This window comes from Epinephelus fuscoguttatus, linkage group LG17 (assembly GCF_011397635.1).
Source record: "Epinephelus fuscoguttatus linkage group LG17, E.fuscoguttatus.final_Chr_v1".
NCBI lineage: Eukaryota > Metazoa > Chordata > Actinopteri > Perciformes > Serranidae > Epinephelus > Epinephelus fuscoguttatus.
Genome location: NC_064768.1, coordinates 27,894,240 through 27,915,856, shown reverse-complemented (window position 1 = coordinate 27,915,856; position 21,617 = coordinate 27,894,240). Strand labels below are relative to the sequence as shown.

The 21,617-nt window shown below is 42.5% G+C and overlaps 2 protein-coding genes across 5 annotated transcripts in view; both read left to right on the top strand.

Moving 5' to 3' along the window:
* Positions 1-5,069: 5,069 nt before the first annotated feature.
* Positions 5,070-11,981, top strand: dazl (deleted in azoospermia-like). Of its 2 annotated transcripts, XM_049602282.1 has the most exons (10): positions 5,071-5,212; positions 6,046-6,168; positions 6,805-6,896; positions 7,478-7,529; positions 7,624-7,690; positions 7,803-7,933; positions 8,455-8,535; positions 8,783-8,833; positions 9,253-9,323; positions 10,704-11,981. In XM_049602282.1, exons 1-9 carry the CDS (start codon positions 5,210-5,212, stop codon positions 9,295-9,297), a joined length of 645 nt encoding a protein of 214 aa, XP_049458239.1. In that variant the 5' UTR covers positions 5,071-5,209; the 3' UTR covers positions 9,298-9,323; positions 10,704-11,981. The 2 variants fall into 2 exon arrangements, with proteins under 2 accessions (XP_049458240.1, XP_049458239.1); XM_049602283.1 differs by lacking the exon at positions 8,783-8,833 and having other exon boundaries at positions 5,070-5,212.
* A 682-nt stretch (positions 11,982-12,663) lies between these two features.
* rftn1a (raftlin, lipid raft linker 1a) overlaps positions 12,664-21,617 on the top strand; it is a 29,741-nt gene continuing 20,787 nt past the window's right edge. For 2 of the 3 annotated variants that reach the window (XM_049602473.1, XM_049602471.1), the window contains exons 1-2: positions 12,664-12,982; positions 19,195-19,346. In XM_049602473.1, the coding sequence (XP_049458430.1) occupies positions 19,199-19,346 (148 nt within the window). In that variant the 5' untranslated portion in view covers positions 12,664-12,982; positions 19,195-19,198. Of the gene's footprint in view, positions 12,983-18,413; positions 18,556-18,700; positions 18,831-19,194; positions 19,347-21,617 lie in introns of all 3 variants that reach the window. The other variant, XM_049602472.1, reaches the window with a different exon arrangement.

The following is a 21,617-nucleotide window of genomic DNA, read 5'->3' as shown; positions in this document are numbered from 1 at the left end:
TTCTCTTTCTATGTGGAGGTTAGCAGTGGATATACTGACAGGCAGTGATTTGGTCTGGATGGCTTCAGATACTTAAGTAGTCCAAAAGATGGAGGAGGCACAAATGACAGGGCAAGCCACTGCAACACCCACTTCTTCCTGGGCAACTAAAGCAAAGAAGAAGAAAAAAGACATACAATAACAGTCCAACTCAAACTGTATGTTCAGCATGTAATGTCCAATTAGAATCAACTAAAACAGAAATATAAGGCTATATTATAGGTATGATATGTAAATATAAAAACCTTGTCTGTTGTATACCTTGGCTTGAGCTGAATAAATCTTTTCTGTGAAGGTCGCAGTCTCCCGCTCATAGCTGATCACGCCGACGATCTCCATGTCCTCAGTGAACTCCAGTTCAGCGATGCCCTCAAAGCACTTCTTCGGGTGGGGCTTCACACACAGTGGGTCTTTGATCTGTGACAGGATCTCCAGCAGCTTGTCATTAGACATGAAGAAGAACCTAGGAATATGATGAAGATAAACAGAGGAGAGGGGAGACAAAACAAACACTTGACAAGATCCTTAAAAAGAGTGTCAGTGTGTCATTTGTATGTTTTGTAATGTAAGTGATATTAAAGTTATCCGCTTGGTAAGTACATTTTTAATGTCCCTGAAAATTAACGCATGAACCTCTTCTTTTCCAGGTAAGTACTGAGGCCTTACTGGATGTCTTCCAGAAAAACACTGGAGTCCTGTAGCTGTTCCAGCATGTTTGGCTGCCCTGTAGCCACCAGAACACGTGCATCCTTAACCTGGACCAGTGAAATCACACAAAGGCCAAGGTGTAGCAAAGTGCATGCGATTCAGTTTTTTGTGTTTCACGAGGATCTCACCATCTCAGCAAGGATGGTCTTCCAATAGCTGTCCACAATGGCAAACTTGCATCCCTCCTCAGGCATCTGGGCAATTTATCACAGAGTCCAGGATGTCCTGCACACTCAGCAGTTTGTCTGCCCATTGCTAGGTAGGAAAGTAATGGTGAGAATTACACATATTAGAGCAACAACAAGCTATTGTTGTGTCTCTATACTCACGAAATGATTAGAAACAAGGAAACCCACAAAATACTCAAAAATATTCGTCTAAACAAAATCATATAAAAGCAAGTCCATAAAACAGATTTGGATTCAGGAGATTAATGTGTGTATTATTCTGCATTCCTCACACAGGTTGTTCCCAGCTTTTTATGGTAATTTTGTGCCAAAGTCACATCCACTGGTGTATAGAGTGGCACAGCTGAGGTTGTGTTTATGCAGAACAGGCAATTTAGTTACTTGTTCTGGCATGAAATTGTGCTCGCATTTCCATCTGTTCAGGCCACTTCTTATCGCAAGCACAAGAGTTACTTTTGCGGCTTTAGTTGGCAGCGGTGAACACACAGACTTCCAAAACCACACAAACTAATGTCATGTACGTTGGCTCTTTGAGTTTCATATACATTTTTAAAGTCTAAAGGGCACCAAGAGTGACATGTCTCACCTTACATTCAGTTTCTATTGGCTTAATGAATGCTGAACCTCGGATGGTCTGCGTCTTAATGATATGATCATCCAGAAGCATTTGGATGTCATCCACTGCTGACACCCAATAACTTGGGGTCACTTTTTAAAGTGTCAAAGTGTCTTTAATGATTCACATTAGCTTCATGGATCACAGGAGACGCGGTACACTTGGTCCTCACAAAGTGCATCTGACACTGGATTTCTATTAGATCTAATAAAAGAAAAACATTCAGCTGACCATCTCCCATCTCTGACGCCAGGGTTGCAGATGGTCTTCAGGATGTGCATGTGCTGCTTGAACTCGTCAATCATTCTTTTAAAGTTTCTGGCCACATGACAAGGCCCAGGAAGGCAAGAGAAAGACTTGGTCAGTTTATGCATGGTCCTCCACATGATACCCAGCTCATCAGAGACTTTCTCAGCATCCAGGTGTCCACAAGGACCTAAGGGTTAAATGATAAAGGAAGTACACCAATGTGAAAACAGCTGAGCATTCTTTGTGCACTTGCTGGGTGCTATTAGTTATTTGTGCCATTTTGAGCTTTTAAAATACAGTCACATGATAGCTGTGAGAAACTTAAAAATGGGTGTAGTGTCCCTAGTGTGAGTCCCCCTACCATTCACCCACTCTTCTGATATGCTTTTAAAGTTAAGTGCTGTGGTCCAGAGCTGTTCATATGGCTGTTTGTAAGCTATGAGAGTTTGAAGCACCACAAACTGGCTCTGTTCCTTCTCCAGCAAAGTCTGCTCATTGTTGATATCCTGTAGAGATGACAGCGGTATAAACACTTTCCAGTTACCATCTAAAACATGACTTTCAGGATGAAACTAGATCTATGTTTTGCTTGGGTATCAAAGCTGTCAAATCAAAAAGAAAACCATGTGCGTATTCATGGCATCCAAAACATCTTTAACCTTTAGTTCAGTAACAGCAGCCTCCAGGTTGGCAGTGATTTGAGTGAGATTTCCCACATTGTTATTTATCTCCTCTATGTCCATTTTCCCTTCAACATAAAGGCCTGTATTTCCTTGTCCACATCCTGCAGCCTCTACCTGAAGCACTTTCTGCACAGTTTTCTGTTTCTACAATATGATGTCTACTGAATAAACGCTCTAATGACTGCACTAGTTACTGCAGTCATTATATCTTTTATTTATTCCCTGGCCCCCATGGAGACACATAATGTCCTCTGGATTGCGCATAGCTGGCATGGGAGACTACAACGTAGTGGTATCCAAGCAGGTGCAAATTACGAACATGGAAATGAACAAATTACAATGCCAGCTAGCCTTGAGAGCTGCTACATGGTCTAACAAGCTAACAAAGATGCCATGGAATCCTAAAGTGGGGCAGTGTGTAAAGCAATCCACTGAAAAGCAGCCTGACATGGGTCCCACAAAGTGGACAAGGTGGTAACACGAGACTGTGCCTACAACAGGATTAGCTCTCTTGGTTGTGTACATATTGTCAACCTATAAGTGCATGAGAGGACACACTACAAGAAGTTTGAACATTGCATTAGGGTCTCACTGAAAGACTGGCTGTTTTGAGACAGTCTGGCAAATTGGCAGTACTCACTTTTGGACCAGTTCATCTCTTGTGGTTTGGCACTGTCTCTGGACAAAGTCTCCGAACTCAGATGGCAGGAGGGGGAGGCTCGTAGAGACAAGGTCCTCTAGTCGAACAAATCTCAAGGATGAGAAGCTGGAAAAAGATTTTGTTTATTCATTCTTTTTGTTTGCACGTTCAAAAAATCAATTATCATAAAAGATATATGTATGCAAAGACACCCACATACATATCAAACATTTTTTTTCCCTACATAAACTCCGATACACATTAACCCAAAATAAATAAGAGCTTGTGCAGGAGAAATAGGAAGCTAAAAGCTTATACAAAGACCTCAAGGCAAGATAAACTGAATTGAAATCGGGATTGAAAAAAAGAAGAGAAAAAGATAGAAAAACATAATAACTAAGGGTGTAGGATCATTTTAATATTTGGGGAGACACATAAAATGGGGGGCCTGGGGCTCCTCCGCCAAAAAATTTTGAGAGTCTAACACATAATTTCCTTCATGCACCGCATTGCATGTTCGTTTTCTGCATCAATTTATGGCGTAAATGTCTTCCGTTTTTTCAAAACAAAAGTGCTGTGTTACTTTCATGTATCCCTCCTGAAATCTACGCCTATGTACATAACATTGACTTCTTATCCCAGATGTCAAAGCATCAACACTAATAAGGAAATTACCAATGTTTCTTTATAATGTTTTTTTAAGTAAACAGAGAGCATGAAAGATGCTGGAAATATGAATTCCACAAAACAGCACCTCTGTACATAAAATAAAGATTTTGCCACAATACTGAAACAGAAAGGACAGTGAAGATGTTCAGACTTACATCAGCTTAGCCAGACATTCTGCAACAGAACCACGATGTGACTGACAGTAAACAGATGTTGGCTTTGCCACATGCGGGCCTCCTTGTTACTAGTTTCCCAGGACACTGGCGCACAGATCACCCTCCTGGGAAAGGGCTTAGGGACGCTGGATATAGACAGTCTCTGGTGCTCAGCTGGGTCCATCAGGATGTAGTCCACTGACAAGAAACAACATGGAAGACAATACAGATGAAACGAGGCAGGCAACTCCTCACAGAGGAAAATATTAATTACCTAATGCACCAACTAGAGTGGCTAGCTTTTCTAACCCATATGGTATATGAAAGAATCAATGACAGAATCACTGCTTCTTGTGTTTAATGATGCAACAAAGTGTACTAACAGAAATATAGACAGCAGCAGACATTATAAAAAAAGTTGAGGTTATGTTCTGTGTGGCTGTCTATAAAATCAGTGTTTAAGTGACACTGGTGTGTGCTTAGAATGTCTAAATAAAGCAATACTGCCATTAAAGATTTACTGACACTTTATTGTTTAATACCTGTGCTCCTCTTGAGGCCCAAGTAATATTCTTCTTTGACCTCTTCTTCCAGGTTTGCCCTCAAAATCCGGAGGTCTTTAATACCATCAAAAGCTTGGGAGGCAGCAGGCGCATGATGTCATGCTGCTCTGACTTGCTCCCTCACACTGGTGGGGGTACCTTTAGTGCAGTAGTATGTATACCTCTGTGTGAGAAAAGTTAAGAACAGCAATGTGTCAGAAAAAGGAGACTCAAAAAGTAATCAGCAACTGACATGTTCATTATTGATGCTTGCCTCCAGGTCTCTCCCAGTAGGTTCTGCCTGCACGGCCCTCATCTTCTCCTCTTGTCTGTACATGATGTCCAGCTGCTCTGCAGGACTCACAGGCCGGGCCAAAGTGTGAGAGGGAAGCGTGAGGGGATGTATCCTTGTGAATGCATCAGAATGAATCAATATAAATAGTGTAAAAATGTTTCAGTTGTAAAGCAGTTCTGTAGCCCTGTGCGGGACAATGACTGGCGGCTTTTCATTGCAGCTTTTGTGATTAATTTACAATTGAAATTGACTTTTTTATTAAATTTACATATCCAGGATTTGATAGGATGATCGGATGTTAGATTAGTCATGTGGAGTGGGCGTGGTTTCGGCTGCTGTGAGGTGGCTGTCGTCGGGCGAAAGCAACGCCACTGGTTGCACTGGAGTGTATCTGGCCAACTTATAAAGTTTTAATTATTTTAGACATGGTAAGTTTCAGTTACAGTTTCATGTGCAAACTGTTACAAGTCTAATCAAACAATCCATGTGTTTAATTGAAGGCTTGTGAATTATTGATCAGTATGCTAGCTAGCCGCTGCGCTAACATCGTTGCTAGCTAGTCGCGATCTTCGACTTGAGAGCTGAAAATGGCGCTCTAGCTGCTGGTGGCTAGCATTAGCACGGGCTAACACGGTTAGCGGTTTAGCTACGTTTGATGTTAGCTAGCAACGGCTAGGGTTAACGATAACTTGGGCCAATCCCGCTGACTTTTTTTGTTGATGCCGTTTACTTTGTAGCTGCTTACCGGTGGGCAGATCAATATTTGCTTGTTGGAGTCCATTTAAGTTAAGTTATACCGAGGTAACATTTAGGATAGTGAAAGCTAACCTTACCACCGAGTAATGTTATCCTGCAGCCGTCGTTTATTCCCGGGAATGTGCGTGTCAATGTTAGCTTACAGCGAGTCACTCCGGGCTTCTGTAACATGTCGTCTTTCAGACAAGTGAACAGAAAAGTCCAAAATACTTATTTAGCTGTTTTTTAGTTCAGACTTCTGTTCTGTAAATTAATGCAAAATTTAATAAGATTAAACACAGTTGCATATTTAAACATTCAATTTCAGAAAACTTGCAATACAAAAAATAATTGCCTTTGAGTAAGGAATCAGCTAAGGAAGTGACATGGTGATATCTATTAGTTTAATTTTTTATTTAATCATGAGTATTTTTGAAGTGTTGGCCCTGAGAAAAAATAGGACTGCAATAGTTTTGTGTTGTTGTTTTCTCCTGTCATGCCACTAATTCAAACATTTTATTGTAAGGACATTCACAATCCCAGGAGCAGCAACCAGACTTCACCTTTCCAGAAGTTGTCAAATGGTTACATCCCCCCCAGAGGCAAAGTGGTTCCCAACACCCTCTTTGTTGGTTGGACTAACATGACGGTAAGAGCAGATGTATTTTGTTCATCTACGGGAACTGAGTAACTGACTTTTCCAGCCCCATATTCTTCAGTGCCTGCTTAATTAACTAAGATTTAATTAGGGTTCATGTCTTTAGCGTTTTCATTTACTGTTTTGAGTGTAAAACCTTGCATCTTAATTGGCTCACTCAAAAGTAGACCTCAATAGCTTGACAAAACATTGGATTGGTGTAAGTGTGTTATCGGAATCTGGCTTTACCCACCAGTGGATAACAGACTGCTGTCAAGTGTATCTCTGAGTGAAATAGCTTAACTACCTGCTTTCTGCCCACACATTTACAAAAAAAGATGAATTCATTTGAAAGTTTTACTTTACCTTGAATTAAAACTTCATGCCATAGCACATTTAAATTGGTCAGCACTTGAATCCAACTTTCAGTTAAATGTTTAACTATGAGAGGGGGACCTTGGCAATGCAATTACTTCTGAATTTAATGATTTTTATTCAAAACACACAATTTTATGGAAGAGTTTTAGTGTCCTTGAACTGCACAGTGTGAACAAAAGGGCTGCTTTTCCTTTTTCTAGAGTACCAAATGGAGTATTGTAACTAAAATCTTATATTTTTTTTAAACCTGAAATTAATTTTCACCTTCAGGTGGATGAAAATGATATGCGGGAGATCTTTGGGAGAGATGGTACTGTCCAGGAAGTAAAACTGATCACAGACCGTGCCGGGATCAGCAAAGGGTGAGTTTTGCTGTTTGGAGACCTTGTGGCAGTGATACTCAACTAACAGGCCAATTGTGGCCCTGGACAGGGTGCTGAATGGCCCGCTGACCATTTTCTAAATCACAGTGAAAGAGAGGTCTTGGCTTATTATTTCTATATTAATTATTAATGTCTCTAAGGTGACTCTTTTTGCTACAGTGTTAAATTTAACAATCTTTTTACTATTAGTACATTTTCAATTTATGTTTTTGATCCATTATTTTTCAATTAAGACGCTAGAAGAGACAATGAAAAGGAGCTACTATGCATTTGTGTATCGCACTGCAATCATATGACCTTCAGCGTTCATGAAGCATGAATCCGAAATCGTTTTGAGTCGTTAATTTTCTTCCTTACAGAGTATGTTTTCAGTATTTGTCATTAAACTTGTGTGAAAGTGTGTGGGTGTAAACTTGGGGGGTTGTTTATTTGCATATTAGTTTTTGTGAATATTAATTAGCTTGGTTTGTGCTCTGATTTATTTTTTTCATGATTTTACACGGCTATTGGTATTGACTTGTGTTTTATGTTTAATTCTCAGTTGTATTTTGTGCTCCTAGGTATGGGTTTGTGCGCTTCAATGAAGATGTTGATATTCAGTCAATCTTGAAGGTGAGTGGGTGTCTGTCTGTGGAACTGTCATTCTATTATTTTCTATTAATTTCCAACTGATTAATATTTCCTCTGTTTGTGTTTTTTGCCATAGCAACAGATCCGATTTAAGGGCCATAATCTCAGGCTTGGCCCTGCCATCATGAAAGAAAGGAGCTCTCGTATGTAATCTGATACACTTCATAAGAATGTCATTGGCTGTTTGGTTGGCAGTGAAAATATATGATCTTACCACATGTTTAATACTGTCGTCTAATTTTTTTTCTTCATTAGGGGCCCATGTGGTTGTCCCAGACCGCCGGATGAGCCCCACTCAGTACTTCTGCTACACCTGCTGCTCACCCATGGGTAGAGGTATGGCACAACCTTCGCCATTCATCAGTGGAGGCAGCCACTACAGTCAGGTAACATACACGCGCATAGCCGAGCTATCAAGAATCTCATTTCATTAGACAGGCAGATTTAATGATAAAAAACAAAGTTGTCAAGCCAAGTAAACACACTGTGTGCGGCATCAGTAATGCTGTCACACACGCCTTTCTTTTCTTTCAGTCACACACACTGTAGTATAAAATGAACCGTATTTTCTCTGAAGGGAACTAAGCGCATTATCACAGCCGAGAATAGAGGTGGGAGGTGGAGAGCGATCGATCAGTTTACTTTTCAATTTACCAGAAAAGATATAGAAAAAAATAAAGTTGGCTATGGCATGAGTAATGTCATCGCTAATAATATCCAAGTTGGTGAATTATTCAGGCAATACCAACTGTCAAAAATATTAGCAGTCATAGTGCAATCCTTACAAGGACACTTACAAGAAAAACAGGTCGTTACGTTGGAGCCTTTCAGTCTGTTTCAAGATCAGTGTGTGTTTTAACATCTGCTGATCACTGTGAGCTATAAAAACATACTTGTCTCTTACCAGCCGTACTTCTACTCCAACTTTGGAGGGGCCATGATCCCACCTATGCCAATGAACCATGTACAGAACGCCCACGCCTACCAGGTACACACACACACACACACACACACACACCCCCACCCACACTAATTAGTCAAAATCATCCCGTGCAGGGTCTCCAAGGCACTGCACACATGTTTCTGCATATAAGATGAAGGGATCAGCCTAGCTTAGATCCACCTGTCCCTGCCCTCCCCACACTCCACACCTCCCCATCGCCTTTAGAAACGAGTCTGAGTTTGTCTCTTGCCCTCTGTTTCACCACTGACCCCTCTCCCCCCCCCACACACAGTACCCTCCACCTCACTGGATTGCGGACCAGTGGACACAGCCTATCGATCAGGTAACTACGGTAGATGTCAGTATAATCAAGTATCAATGCAATGCAGATCACTTCTCACTGAACACCCATGTGAGGCCAATAGGATGAAAACATTCATTTAGACTTTTAAAACCCACGGGATTAAGTTGAATGTGTTTGTGTTGTGTATTTTTCAGTAGAGTTTGTGGCAACAAATTGTCGACAATATGCAGTGTTCATGCAGGCCACTAGATGGTGTTGTCCGGCCAGTGTGCATGTTCTGAAAAATGGACTGAGTGCATCAACAATGAGTTTTGATAATGATAGCCTGAAGTTGTTTTTGTGTACTTGACAAATTTATTAGAGCCTGTTCATAGCAACTCTGTGTGTCTTTGAAACGTGTTGGCAGACTGCTCTTAGAAACCTTTTTTAATGTGATACTCACTCTTCTATGTTTCCAGGACTGTGTGGACTGTGGCGTCCAGACTATGATGAATTTGATGTAGTCCACAGCTACTGACCCCCCTGCCAGGTATACTTACTACTCAAACAAAGTGCTGTCATATCAGGGATACAGCAGCTAGCAATGTGCTATGGAGGGCCAGGGTGCTGCAGGCTAAAACACCTTTTCTTATAGAGGAATAACCAGTGCAATTACTTTATGATACAGAAATTGACAATTATCTTTAGAGGCGAAAAAAAAAGAAAAAGTACCTTTCACTTGTCCAGCACAAAAGTCACCTGTCTGAGTAAAAATGCTTATTTTTTCCTCTTTTTTTGTGAATGTAGATGAACAAACAGTGGAAAGCACCCAAACTGTCACATAAATTCACACCATGATCATTTACACTTTTATAGTCATTTATAAAAAAACGGCTACAACAATGAAAAACAAATGCACCATGCACTCCTCTCTCCTAGTTGACAGCGAGTTGAGGGAGGCATGTCCAAACTGCCGACAGATGGTGCCACTCACCTCGGCAGCTATGTAACGGGTGTTAATCACTGCCACGCATGGTCTCCCAGCTAGCTCACCTACCTCTCCACTTAGCTATGCTTGTAACTCAGCTGATCTCAAGTGAATCAATGGTTCAATGCAACGGGCTCAGTGGGAGCAGGTCACAGTTTTCTAGGTTGGTGCTTAGCTAACGTTATTGTTATCGAATGAATTGCACAGCTGCTAATTCTAGCTGGCTAATGTCACTCATTTGCCCCTGGCAGACTCCAAAGAACATTATCCCTTTCTCCTCTAAGTCTCTGCAGCCATTGACCAATTTTTGTTCTCTTTTTTTACTGATACCGTGCAGTTGTAACATCAGTATTTCTTTGTGCTTTTTCCTGGAAAATTGGCACCACTTTTCTTGACTGCTAGTAGTTCCTGCTCTGAAGAATACTTGGATTGACTCCTGATTGGGCAGGAGGCATTCTGAGTTGGATGTATTGTGGGGGAAACCTGCATTCATTGGAAATCAGTATTCTGAAAGCACCCAGTTAATTAAGTAACCGAGCTGTGAGCGGCACATAACAAGAAGACGCACTATATTTGTTTGTTGTTTATGACACATAACCTGTCCGATTGAGCAAGCCAATTTCTCTTCCCTCCAAAGAATCCCCTTGTCCCAGACAGAGCTTAATGTCAAGCCCTGCATGTAGTGGTTGGAAGAAGAACCTGAATACTGTTAGCCCTCCATTGCACATGGTCACCCATTTCTTTAAAACTGCTTCACGCTTTGCTCCACTTTCATCTGTGATGTCCTGTAATCATGCCCAGCATTAGTTACATTATTTTCTGTCCTCACTGTCTTCTCATCCTTTAGGTAATAGTTTTTATCTGACCAACAAAGCTTTTAAAAGGACTAATCCTGACTGGGTGTGATTCTTCTTTTTTTTTTTTTGTCATCTGCTCCTTTAGATACACGCCACGGTGGCTGCAGCGAGTCAAAGCTCGGACAGGATGGCATCTTGATGTTCCAGACGGCTGGAAGCACAGCGCTCGCTCACACTGTATCCCGAATACCCTGCTCCCGCCTTCCTTCCCTCAATTCTTTTGAGACCCATTTTAACACCATACTGCAGGAGCCCTTCACTTTAACTGAACCAGTTTAATCCCAATCACTTTGAAACACGACTGGTCGGGACCACTGTAGTGTGGTCGAATCACTTTTAACCCACGTGGATCGCAGTGACAGTTACACAGAAAGAGCAGAGCACCCTCACCGTACAAGCTCATCACTTCTTCATTCTTTTTTGTTTTTCTTTGTCAGTTATCCCAGAGAGGAAAATGGAAAAGACTTTGAAGCTCACCATTTCTGTCTATTTATGTCTTGTGTTTTATTATTTTAAATGTTTGTTCGATAGGGGCTTTTATCCTCTGCCAGGGCTCTCTGTACATTTATATGTTGTAACAATGTCTTGGAGTTGAATACTACTTTAACTCCAGTTCAGGTCTGATGCTCCTCTGATGAAGACATTTCATTAACTTTTCTACTACAGTATACAGGCACTTGGTCATTCCATTAAATTCAAGACCTCACATTTAGTTTGGGCTCTATTCCTCTTAATTGGGTGTCGATTGAGACGGTAAATGAACGGCATTTTTCTCACATTATAGACTTTTTGAGTTCCACAGAGCGTGTACAGCACACCGATCATCTATGTTGGGTTTCTAAACTGTCCGTCCTGTGACTGGGTGTTTCTCAAATGGCATTTTTCCCCCACCATCACTCATCAATCAGCTTATATTTAGAGGGGAAAAAAGTGGATAGCCGTTTTACTTTGAAAATTAAGTGTCATTTAAAGTGAGGTGCTCTTTGTGTCTTTGGGGGGAAAACATTCATTGTACATGGTTCGCTGTACTGGTTTTAATCTTGTCGCAGGTGATCTTGCACATTTTACTGTCATCGTATGATTCTTTTATGTATAATCTCTTCACTTGGTGCACTTCATTTGTTTTCTGTTTATTTATACACTAAAAGAGCAGCTTTGTTTGGCTGGAGATGCGCATTTGGTGCACATCACATTTTCTTTCCTCTTAACCAATAGTTTTATAGGGCTATTGACCTCAGGGTGTCCTGTGTGCTTATTGCAGTGGTAGAATTTTGTTCAGAGAGCCTGGGCACTACACTGCTAAGTTTGGTTTATTGTCAGCGTTCATGTTTTGCAGGGTTTGGATGTTTTTGTCTGAATAAATAAAAGTTAAACTGTGTTATCATTTAAGCTTGTGAAGGTTCTTAGCTTTCTTTGCATCATTTCCAACACTGCTTGCATAGTTTCAGGGGGCCGTTCGGTGATGATGTTGGAGCACAGGGCTTTCAGACTGCCGCTCCCAGCCTCCATAAACCTGTCTGTGTCCTGTGTCTGCTGGTGTTTCAGTCAGGGTTGGATTGCCTGTCTTCCCTGGCAACAAGCCCATCATCTTTTGGTCACAGAGCGTTTTGTTTTTGTCACAGTCTGGTGGTGTGACTGCGCTCCCCAGGGTGTTCTGTCCAGCCCGTGACCACCCATCAGCCCCACCCACCCACTCCCCTGTCAGACGTCTCTGAATTATGGATAAGTCTGGATAGCTTCTTATAAAATATGGATTTACCAAAGGAGACCCTTGAAAAACACAAACACCTCCAATCTTGATTTGAGGACCCACATCCACGTGTGAGCAAAAAACTTTAAACTGACTACTGGGTGGAGAATATCTAGATAGATTGCAAGTAGCTTATCTCTGTGGTACTTTGTATATTGCAGCCCCACTTTTCTAACTAATTCATAATCACTGGGGTAGTTTAATTCATGTTGAACCCCACATAAGGATTCATATTGGTTCCCAAAGTGTTCCAACCTGGAGAGCAGCGAGTGAGGAAACAACAGGGAGGAGAGTGTGCGTAAAGCGCCCTCTCCTCCTTCCCTCTCCTCCTCCTCCTCCTCCTCCTCACACACACGCCGGTGACAGAGAGGCAGACGCGGTGTTTATCATGAGCCGCCCGTGAGATCCAGCAGCAGACAGTTGTAGTTTGTAAATGGAGGATTCATGTTTTGTTCCCATTGGATCGCAGCATCTGACCTGATGTGTGTGTGTGATTTCTGCAGCAGTGACGGGGACGGACAGTGAAGAGAGGAGGGACGCGCATCGACAGGCTCAAGTGTGAGGAAGCTTTCAGTCCGACACACACTTCGCACAGACTGGGAGCGACTTGACTGGTGAGTGTAACTCTTGGTTGTTCATTACTGACATTTATCAGCCTGTTATTGGCTAAAGGTGTGACCGGAAGTGGATTTAATAATTGCAAATAACATTTTTTGCCTCTACTATTGCGCCTTTTATTTACGCGCTATTTAATGTGAGGTTTTTCAGGTTTGGAAACAACTTTAACGGAGTTGTGTTCATGTTTAGAGACGGAAATGCTCTCCTAAAATAAAGGTCAGGAGGCGCAGAGAAGTCTTTGGAAACCTTTCACAATAAAACACTCGTGACAGAGTGAGGAATCCTCTCGGTGTGGACGCGCAGCCAGCCGTTTGATTTGTGTTGCGTTGCGTGCCATTTGTTATCCGTGGCGGAAAGAAATGAATAAGCCCTGTGCTCACTGTCACAGGTTGAAGTGAACTCAAGATATGCGTGACGGAGGAGATGTGTCGAGCGCAGATGGAAGAGGAGGGGGGATGGAGTGGAGTGGAGAAGAGTGTGCGTGTGTGCGCGCAAGTGTCAAAACGTGAAAGATTTGGTGCGTAAGCGACCTGTCATGTATCATTTCCCGTTCACTAAACTACCGGCGTTCACGGGCAGCACCAGCCACGTGTTTTTAGTGTGTGTGTGAGTGTGTGTGATGGGTGGGGGGCCTGAGGTTGAACGCACCAAAGAGTGAAAACCAGAAACATGTAATTTCAAGCAAGGCTGCACCCACAAAATGCAAGGAGCGTCAATTAGTTACATGGCTATGTATGGGCGCACACCCTATAGCTTGGTATTTGGAAGCACTCGAAAACGCACTCATTAGCAGTGAGTGACAGTTTATTATACAGGTCATGTTCTATAAGCAATCAGCTATCCTTAGAAATACAGTCTGAAATTTGAAATGATGGATTTATGTATCTTTGGAGGCTACCTCAGGGTTTAGTGAATTGATGCCGAGGTCCAAACAGCCTTCCTTTGTTAATAAATTGTTCTTTTTAGAGTGAAATAGGCTGTGCAAGGAGCTGCGCGACACACCAATACATCAATGTCATAATTTGTTTTTATCCTCCCCATGCAGCCTCATTAAAACACTGTTTGAGGTGACTACTTTGTTGCTTGCGGGAATCGCACCTCCCTCCAGGCAACTTGACATGCTCCCAGTCTGCTGCTCTGTCTGTCTTCCTCGCTCTTTCTGTCTGTCTCTGCTGCCAACCCCTATTTCCCCCGTCTCATTCTGCTCTCGCTGTCCTTCCCCTTTCCCCCATTCTTGGATAGAGTGGAGCGCCAACCCGGTGGGAGGGAAGCCCACTCCCCAGGTCTCAGTCTGTCACCTCTAATTTTGAAAATCCAGTGAAACACATCCAATATAACAGTAATGATGTATTAATAAGAATGCGGCTGTTTTCATTGACATAGCTTTGCTGTCAAACAATCACGCATCTATAAAAAGTGACTTAATACAGAGTCACACTAATATATTCCTTGCATAGACAGTGCATGCACAAGCAGTAGGAATTATGGCTTCCTAGCAGGCCCATAAAGTCCCATAATAAAGGAGACTGGAAGCCAGTAATGAAAGTTTTATTTGCTGATGCTTGCTATAAATCAGTTTAGTGCACCAGGTGAAAAAAAATAAATAAACACAACCAGCAACTACTGTATACTACAAGCAGCAAAAACAAACCTAACACTCTTCCTCGGGTGCCATGCAGTAGCTGCCGTCAACAGTGATGCCAGAAATTCTGGGCCTCTTGATGACAGCGCACTCAAGACCCTGAGGTAATAAAACATCTGTAATCCCTGGTCAGTGGCGGATCGGATGGTGGGGCACGCCTAGGGCGACGAATGTGCCAGGTCCAGCACTGCCCCTGGTCTCTCCTCAACATTTAAGACAAAATGTTCATATTGAAAAAAGTGCCATGTCAGACAAGCAAGTCCTTATAGACGCATGTAACCTTTTCTTGAATGCCACACTACTTGCATTGGCATCCATTGTTAAAATAAATCATAATTCAGTGTTGTGGAGACTTGTATATAAGAGCAGCATGGCATTTTCTCTCTTAAGCCCATAATTATTGGGATGCTTCAAAATGCATTATCACACTTATATCCTGACCACAGGAAATAGTGAGTGGCAGGCAGGTAAAAATCGTATATTGGGACTCGACTTAGTCCATTAATTCACACAGAATATTGGCCAGTTATTGGCTTACTGCAGATTTATCAGTATCAGTGTATAAAGCGGCTGATCAACAACAAGCAACTGCAGTACAGAAACATCAAAGATATGTTTGAGGTAATTTAGAAACAGTGTTATTATTGCTCACTTCTCATCATAGCAGCTGTTGCTACCTGTAGCTAGCCAGCACAGTAGAGGATTATGATTGGTAGTTGTATTTATCATATATACTGTAGTTGTAATGTGTGTGTAATGACAATGGCTGGGACAGCATAAAGTGTTCAAAAGGAAAAGACTAAAAATTTTAACCACTGGAGAGGCTCCCCGATGAGTTCAATGTATACTGTAAATTTCCCTGAGCCTGCGCCCGTCTGTAACTCTCCCTCTGCAGCAGATGAATGCTGCCTCTTGGAAAGCAGACACCCCCCACCCTCAGTGGCACGGGAGGTAGCGGAGCAGTGGCACAGCGCAGACGGATTATGCTCTCGCGTAAATCCGCTGTCATTTCAAAACTCTCAGTTACAAGAGATTCTCTAATGAGAAGCCCTCTGCTACTCCCTGTCTATCTCCCCTCTTCACTCCATTCTCTGGTTTTCACTTCTTTCATCTGTCTCTCTCCCCCGTCTCTCCCCGTTAAATGGATGTTTTTCGCTGTCAAGGCCTTTTTCTGTCTGTGTTTGCGCGAGAGCAAGCGAGAGATTCTGTTTGAAGTCAACATGTAGTGGAAGAAGGCCTCATATGTTGCAAAAAGGGCCTCGAGTCTTGAAGGCAACGGAGTCTCTCCGGTGCTACAACCACCTTGGTTTTTCATTCTGCGTTGTGTCCAATTACAGAGATCTGTTTCTAAAGCGCACAGACAGAGTTCATCCGTTAGAGTGAGGCCCTTTTGTTTTGAAACAGAACCTTCAGCGCACAATGAAAAGGATGATGAGATGTTGGATCAAACAGTAGAGCTGTAGGCTAGTCAAGACCAAGACTAGACCCAATCAGGTTTTATTTGAGAGCAATAAAACCAACTGCCACTAGCAAAGTAGTAAGCGAGTTATTCCAAATTGTTATAATGTTTTTTTAGCACTGCATAATGCATTATGCATAAAGACGTTTTGAAAATTGAGATAATTTGCATTGGAGTGGGGTAGAAATTGTATTAAAATACTAAGGCATAGGGTGAGAAAGTGGATCTAAGGAAAGACTCACTCATGGAAGGATGCAAATGACTCCCCACAGACATCTCCGTCTTTCCCTATATGCTGCTCTTCACACCCCCTTGTCAAAAAGCAATCATCATTATTATATTTTAACTGCATCTTTCCTCTCCATCCTTCTCTCTTGACCCCCTTTTTCCTAACAAGGGAGGGATGAAGCCTGCTAAACATCCCCACATTAACCTGCCCCTTGTCCCTGTTGCAGACAGAGCGTATTAAAGCACAGCCCTGGAGGGAAAGTGTTTGGGAGTGGATCTGCATGATCCAACTTAGTCATAACCCAGGGCCTACTTGGCTGGTTACCTGACTGTCTGGAGACATTGTAATAGTTTTATGGGACTTTAGAGGCTCAGCGGGGGAGCACTTCGGCTGTAAGACCTCATTGAACCACCAGACAGGACTGGGCGGACGGAGGGAAGGATGGCGGAGAGGGTTGGAGGGAGTGTGGATGGACATAATGTAACATTATATTGTAAGAACAGGAAAGACTGAGGACAATGGCGCCCCCAAATATTTTCAGTGGGCTTCAGATGGGGCCACTAATAAATCTTGGGGCTGGCACACGAAAGCTGAAAGCCATGACTGAATTTCAGGAATTCAATTATGTCGTTGAAATACATAGGCTACTTGAAAACTATGTTAGTATGGAGAGTTAACAAATTGCATCCTCATATAATTTATCTTGAGGTGAGACTTTAAAGGACCCCTTTGAAAATAGCCATTTCTGTTGTTTCAGCCTAAATTTGGAGCATCATTTATACCCCTTTCCGACAAGCTACCATGACATAGTTGATTCACACTGATGCCTTAGGTAGCCTAGTTTCACAAGATACCAGTACCTGCACGCTAGCTTAAAAAAGTGAGTGTGCCACCCTCTCTTAAAGACAGTAATGTTGGCCTCCGTATAATCTAGCCGGCGGGACGGCGCGGGGTGATCAAGGAACGTGGGAATGGTGCAACGGTGATGAATTAAAGGACAGAATCAAGAGACAGGAGTTTGGGGAAGGGACTGAAGGAGCAAGACTGGAGAGAAGCCGAGAAAATAAAAGTTAACAGATGGAGAGAAAGTAAAAGTCAGGTTTCGCTGATAATGAAGTGGGGAAGGTTGAAAGTTCTTGTAAACAGATGGATGACAAAAACAAGAGAATGACAAAAACAACTAGTTTACTGTGAGACTCATCAAGGCCATTGTACCAGTAGAAAGAAGGGAGTTGTCCTAATCAAGGACGGCGGACAGGAGCGGAGCAGAGGCCGAAGAGAAAGAGGTGATTAAGGCATGGGTCAGACAAGAGCAGGAAGTTGAGCGATGACACATTGAAGAGCTAATGGTGTAAGAGTTTAAGAGGGGAACAGACAGGTCAAGAGGAGAGAGAAGGATAATGGGAGGAAGAAGAGAGGGAAGAATGAGATGAGACACACTGCTGCCTCCTCCAGAAGCTTCGCCCCTCCGTCTCTCCTCGTTTGTCCTCATTATGAAAGACCACGTTGTATTGAAAGAATAATGACTCTTAATTGCTTGTTCTTTGCAAAATTTAAAATGACAGAGTGCACTGTCTCAAGACAGATGAGGTATGAAAATGTATCGTGGATGTTGCCTTTTGCAACTTTGTAACCTTTTCGAAATGCACGTACTGTGCAATCAAAGCTGTAAGTCACCAAGCGTGCACACACACACACTAACACGCACCAGGCTTAATGTCGCCTGTTAGGATCGTTAGCCGAGTTAATGTCTGTGCACTTGGCCCAATGGGAGTTACTGTGTCATTCTCCATGCTCCCTAAACAGATACAGAGATGCAGATATAGACCTGCCTCTGGGGAAGACATATGCATACACACACACACACACACACAAAAACATGCAGATGCGCGCCTCACCGTGCGGCTCTTACAAGCCGTAGCAGACGGGGATATTAAGCGGAACTGTGGTGATGGTTTGAGGGTACCGACGCTGTCACATCCGATTAGCTTGACGAAATTTGACCACGCCCTTTCCTCTCTTGTCTTTTACCCCTCTCTCTTGTCCTCTCTTTTGTCATTCTCACACCTCCAATTCCCAAATCATTTGTCCCAAAAGCCACCGTACTTTTTCATGTTTTTCGTTCTAAGCAGCTGACATCTTCGGGTCTAAATTGCCTGTTGAAATTCAGAAGAGGAGAAATTTAAAAGGATTTTTCAAGCTCTCTCCAAATTGTGTTTCCAATCACTTACCCTTGAGGGTATCTACTGGTCCTTACTCAATCTGAAAAAACTCTTACAATAACAGATTTCTTTGTGCTTCAAGGCTACCCTTGGATCAACATATAAATTGGTTAGCAGTGAAACATGTTTAACGTCTCTCCTCTCCTCTCCCCGTCTATCTAGTCTCATGTCGCTTTGCTTGACAGGGCAGGAAATCGGTCTCATTTCTGCTTTAATTCGTTCTGATCAAACATGTCGCTCCCAATCAGCCCCATTTGATTAGGAGATGCCCGTATCACAGCCCACCAAGCAGGTAATGGCTGACACTTTCATATTTCAGTTTTATTGCAGTGTGTGTGTGTGTGTGTGTGTGTGTGTGTGTGTGTGTGTGTGTGTTAGAGAGAGAGCGTTAGATACACACATTATTTCCCGCAGCTTGAGCTTGCACGTGAGCACTAGCATTCATACTTGTGTGTGACTATAACACACACACTATTGGAAGTGCTAATGTGTTCTGTATATTTAGAAACTCTATCAATTCCACGTCTCCTACTCGAGTCTTTGTTAGCACCCTCCTCTGTTTTTCTCCTTTCATCTCCCATCTTTTTTTTATGCTTTTTAATGTCCTCTCCTCTCCTCTCCTCTCCTCTCCTCTCCTCTCCTCTCCTCCATCGCAGAGATATGGGTTGTAGGCTTCCTAAATTGCGGAAGGCAGAGGAGAGGCGAAGCCCCGGCAATATCTACTCCACTCTTCGAAGGCCTCAGGTGGAGACTAAAGTGGGCGTGGCCTACACCTACCACTTCCTGGATTTCCTGTTGGGAAAAGAAGGTATGGACAAAATTATCCATGTACCATCAATCATCTCTGTGTAGCAGTCCTCCTGTGAGCACTCAGTGTTGTATATACCCATTTATGTGCAAAGTTTTTCCTTTGTCCTTTTTGGGTTGGGCTTGTGAAACCCACAGAGACATGTACATGTGACTTCACTTGACTTCTCCCACACTTGCATACTTGGAATACTCATGTGTTACTTGTTTCTTCGTGTGACACTTCTTTAGCAAATATAATAGACGCAGAAAATAAGGATGGCGATCAGGCAATCGGGCATTATATTTTTGTATCTTTTTTCAGAGACACGAAAAATGTTTTATTTATGGTCACATGGTCAGATTTTCCTTTAAATTCCATTATCCTATTCCCTTCATCTCTGAGATGATTGAAGATGACATGGCTGATGTTAACAGTGGTGCCCTAAGGGGGGAACAGAGGTGGCCGTAGCTTCGTTGATACTATTGCTGGCTCCACCCACTGGTCCCCCCGACAAAAATAATTGAAGGCCGATAAGTGTCTTAAAAAGACTGTGGCACCTTCATGTGTTATGTAGCAAAACTAGACAACCTAAGGCATCCATTGGTACCAGCATTGTCATGGTAGCTTGTCAAGGGGGCTAAAAAACTCTCCCAAGTTAGGCTACATTTTCTTAAAGGAACAACTTTCATGGCCATTTCCAAAGGGGTCCCTTGAACTCTCACCTCAAAATATCTGAATGAAAATGGGTTCCATGGGTACCCACCAGTAAATGTTTTGTTCCTTACAATCAACGTACTCCTTAAAACTGAAACTGTATGTTTGTTTTTTAAAGGAAAAGGACAGCCAGCCTATTTGAGACCAGTTCAGACCAATGATTCGCAACGAGACAAAACGGTTTTAAAATGTTGCAGAGAAAAGTTGCAGTGGTGTGAACTGGTCAGTATGAGCTCACCTGCAACTCAGCTGGTCAAATTGCCAGCAGCTTCTTTTAGAACATAAGGCTGTTCACGTGTTTCTACAGCCAGGCGGCTTGTAGTGAAGCTTGTCAAGTTAGAATGGCCGCAGATGGCATGTTTACTTGCTGCTGCAGGTGCTCTGTTGCTGCCGAGCCCTTGACATCCATGCTCACGGTGTGCCAGTGTCAGTGCTTATGCCCCCCAACACACACACATTCTCATTGCCTGATTAATTGGCGCTGGTTAGTTTTATTATTGTGGTGTATTTATTTAAACACAGCCCATCTGATGCTCGTTTTGTTCCTGTTTTTTGCCAGCTCATCACTACAACAACTGCAACCATAGCCAGTATCTCACTGTCACTATCCTCATTCATATTTTAAGAAGCTACAAATTATGTTCAGCCACAAAATAAACCCGAAAAGCTGGAAATCAGAACATAAGCACGGAGAGTTGTTGTATAGAGATGATACACTGTTTCAGCTAGTGGCATTGGTGTGAACCGGCAAGTTTTTAGAAAGCAGAATGACGCATTGCAAGTGGTGGACTGTTTCAACTCGTCTCGTCATGAGTCTTTGGTCTGACCCGGGCTTAACATGTATGCAGAGATACATAACACATTAAGCCAAGATTGTTGTGAAACTCAAAATATTATCCGTATAAGTGTGCAGTCTATGCAAATCAGAGAATTAGTAAAATTAACTGTAAAATAGAACACCAAAATTATATCCGTATGCAATTTGTTAACGCTCATGTTGATATTGTTTTCAACTGGCCTATAAACTTAACAGAATGAGCAAATTCCTGAAATTCAGTTATGGCTTTTGGTTTTGGTGTGCCACCCTGAGATTTTTAGTCGCCACATCTGGCCACCCCTATAAAAAATTTCTGGGGGCACCATACATAGCATTTTATGCTAAAAATACCACAATGCAGTGCTTTCTTTGCTCCTTAGCTGACAAAGTGATGATGATAAGTGTCTGAAATCACTCACAGCAGAGCACCTCACTGAGTGTTAATTTTGTCAGTAGGAAACAGTAAATGAATGAGTGACAGAGGAGGCGATTTCAGACACAAAACAAATCTTGGCCGTCAGATGCAGCAGGCAGTCTCCATTCAGATCTGATTCACATTTGTCCCAGTTCCACTCTGGCAGCGGGGGGACAGGCTCCAAGGAATGTGTCTTCACATTTGGTCATGATTCAAAGAAATACCGATTACCTTGTTCGTTTTTAGGTACGCTTGTTTACTTAAGTTTTCTGTTGAACTCTGTTCTGCATCGTCATCCTCGACTCTGGCTACAGCGTATGTGTGTTCCACTCGTAAAATAGCC

Coding starts and splice junctions, on each gene's coding strand:
- dazl (XM_049602282.1), top strand. Junction 7,530..7,623: donor ATATTCAGTCAATCTTGAAG/GTGAGTGGGTGT, acceptor TTTTTGCCATAG/CAACAGATCCGATTTAAGGG. Junction 8,536..8,782: donor AGAACGCCCACGCCTACCAG/GTACACACACAC, acceptor CCCCACACACAG/TACCCTCCACCTCACTGGAT.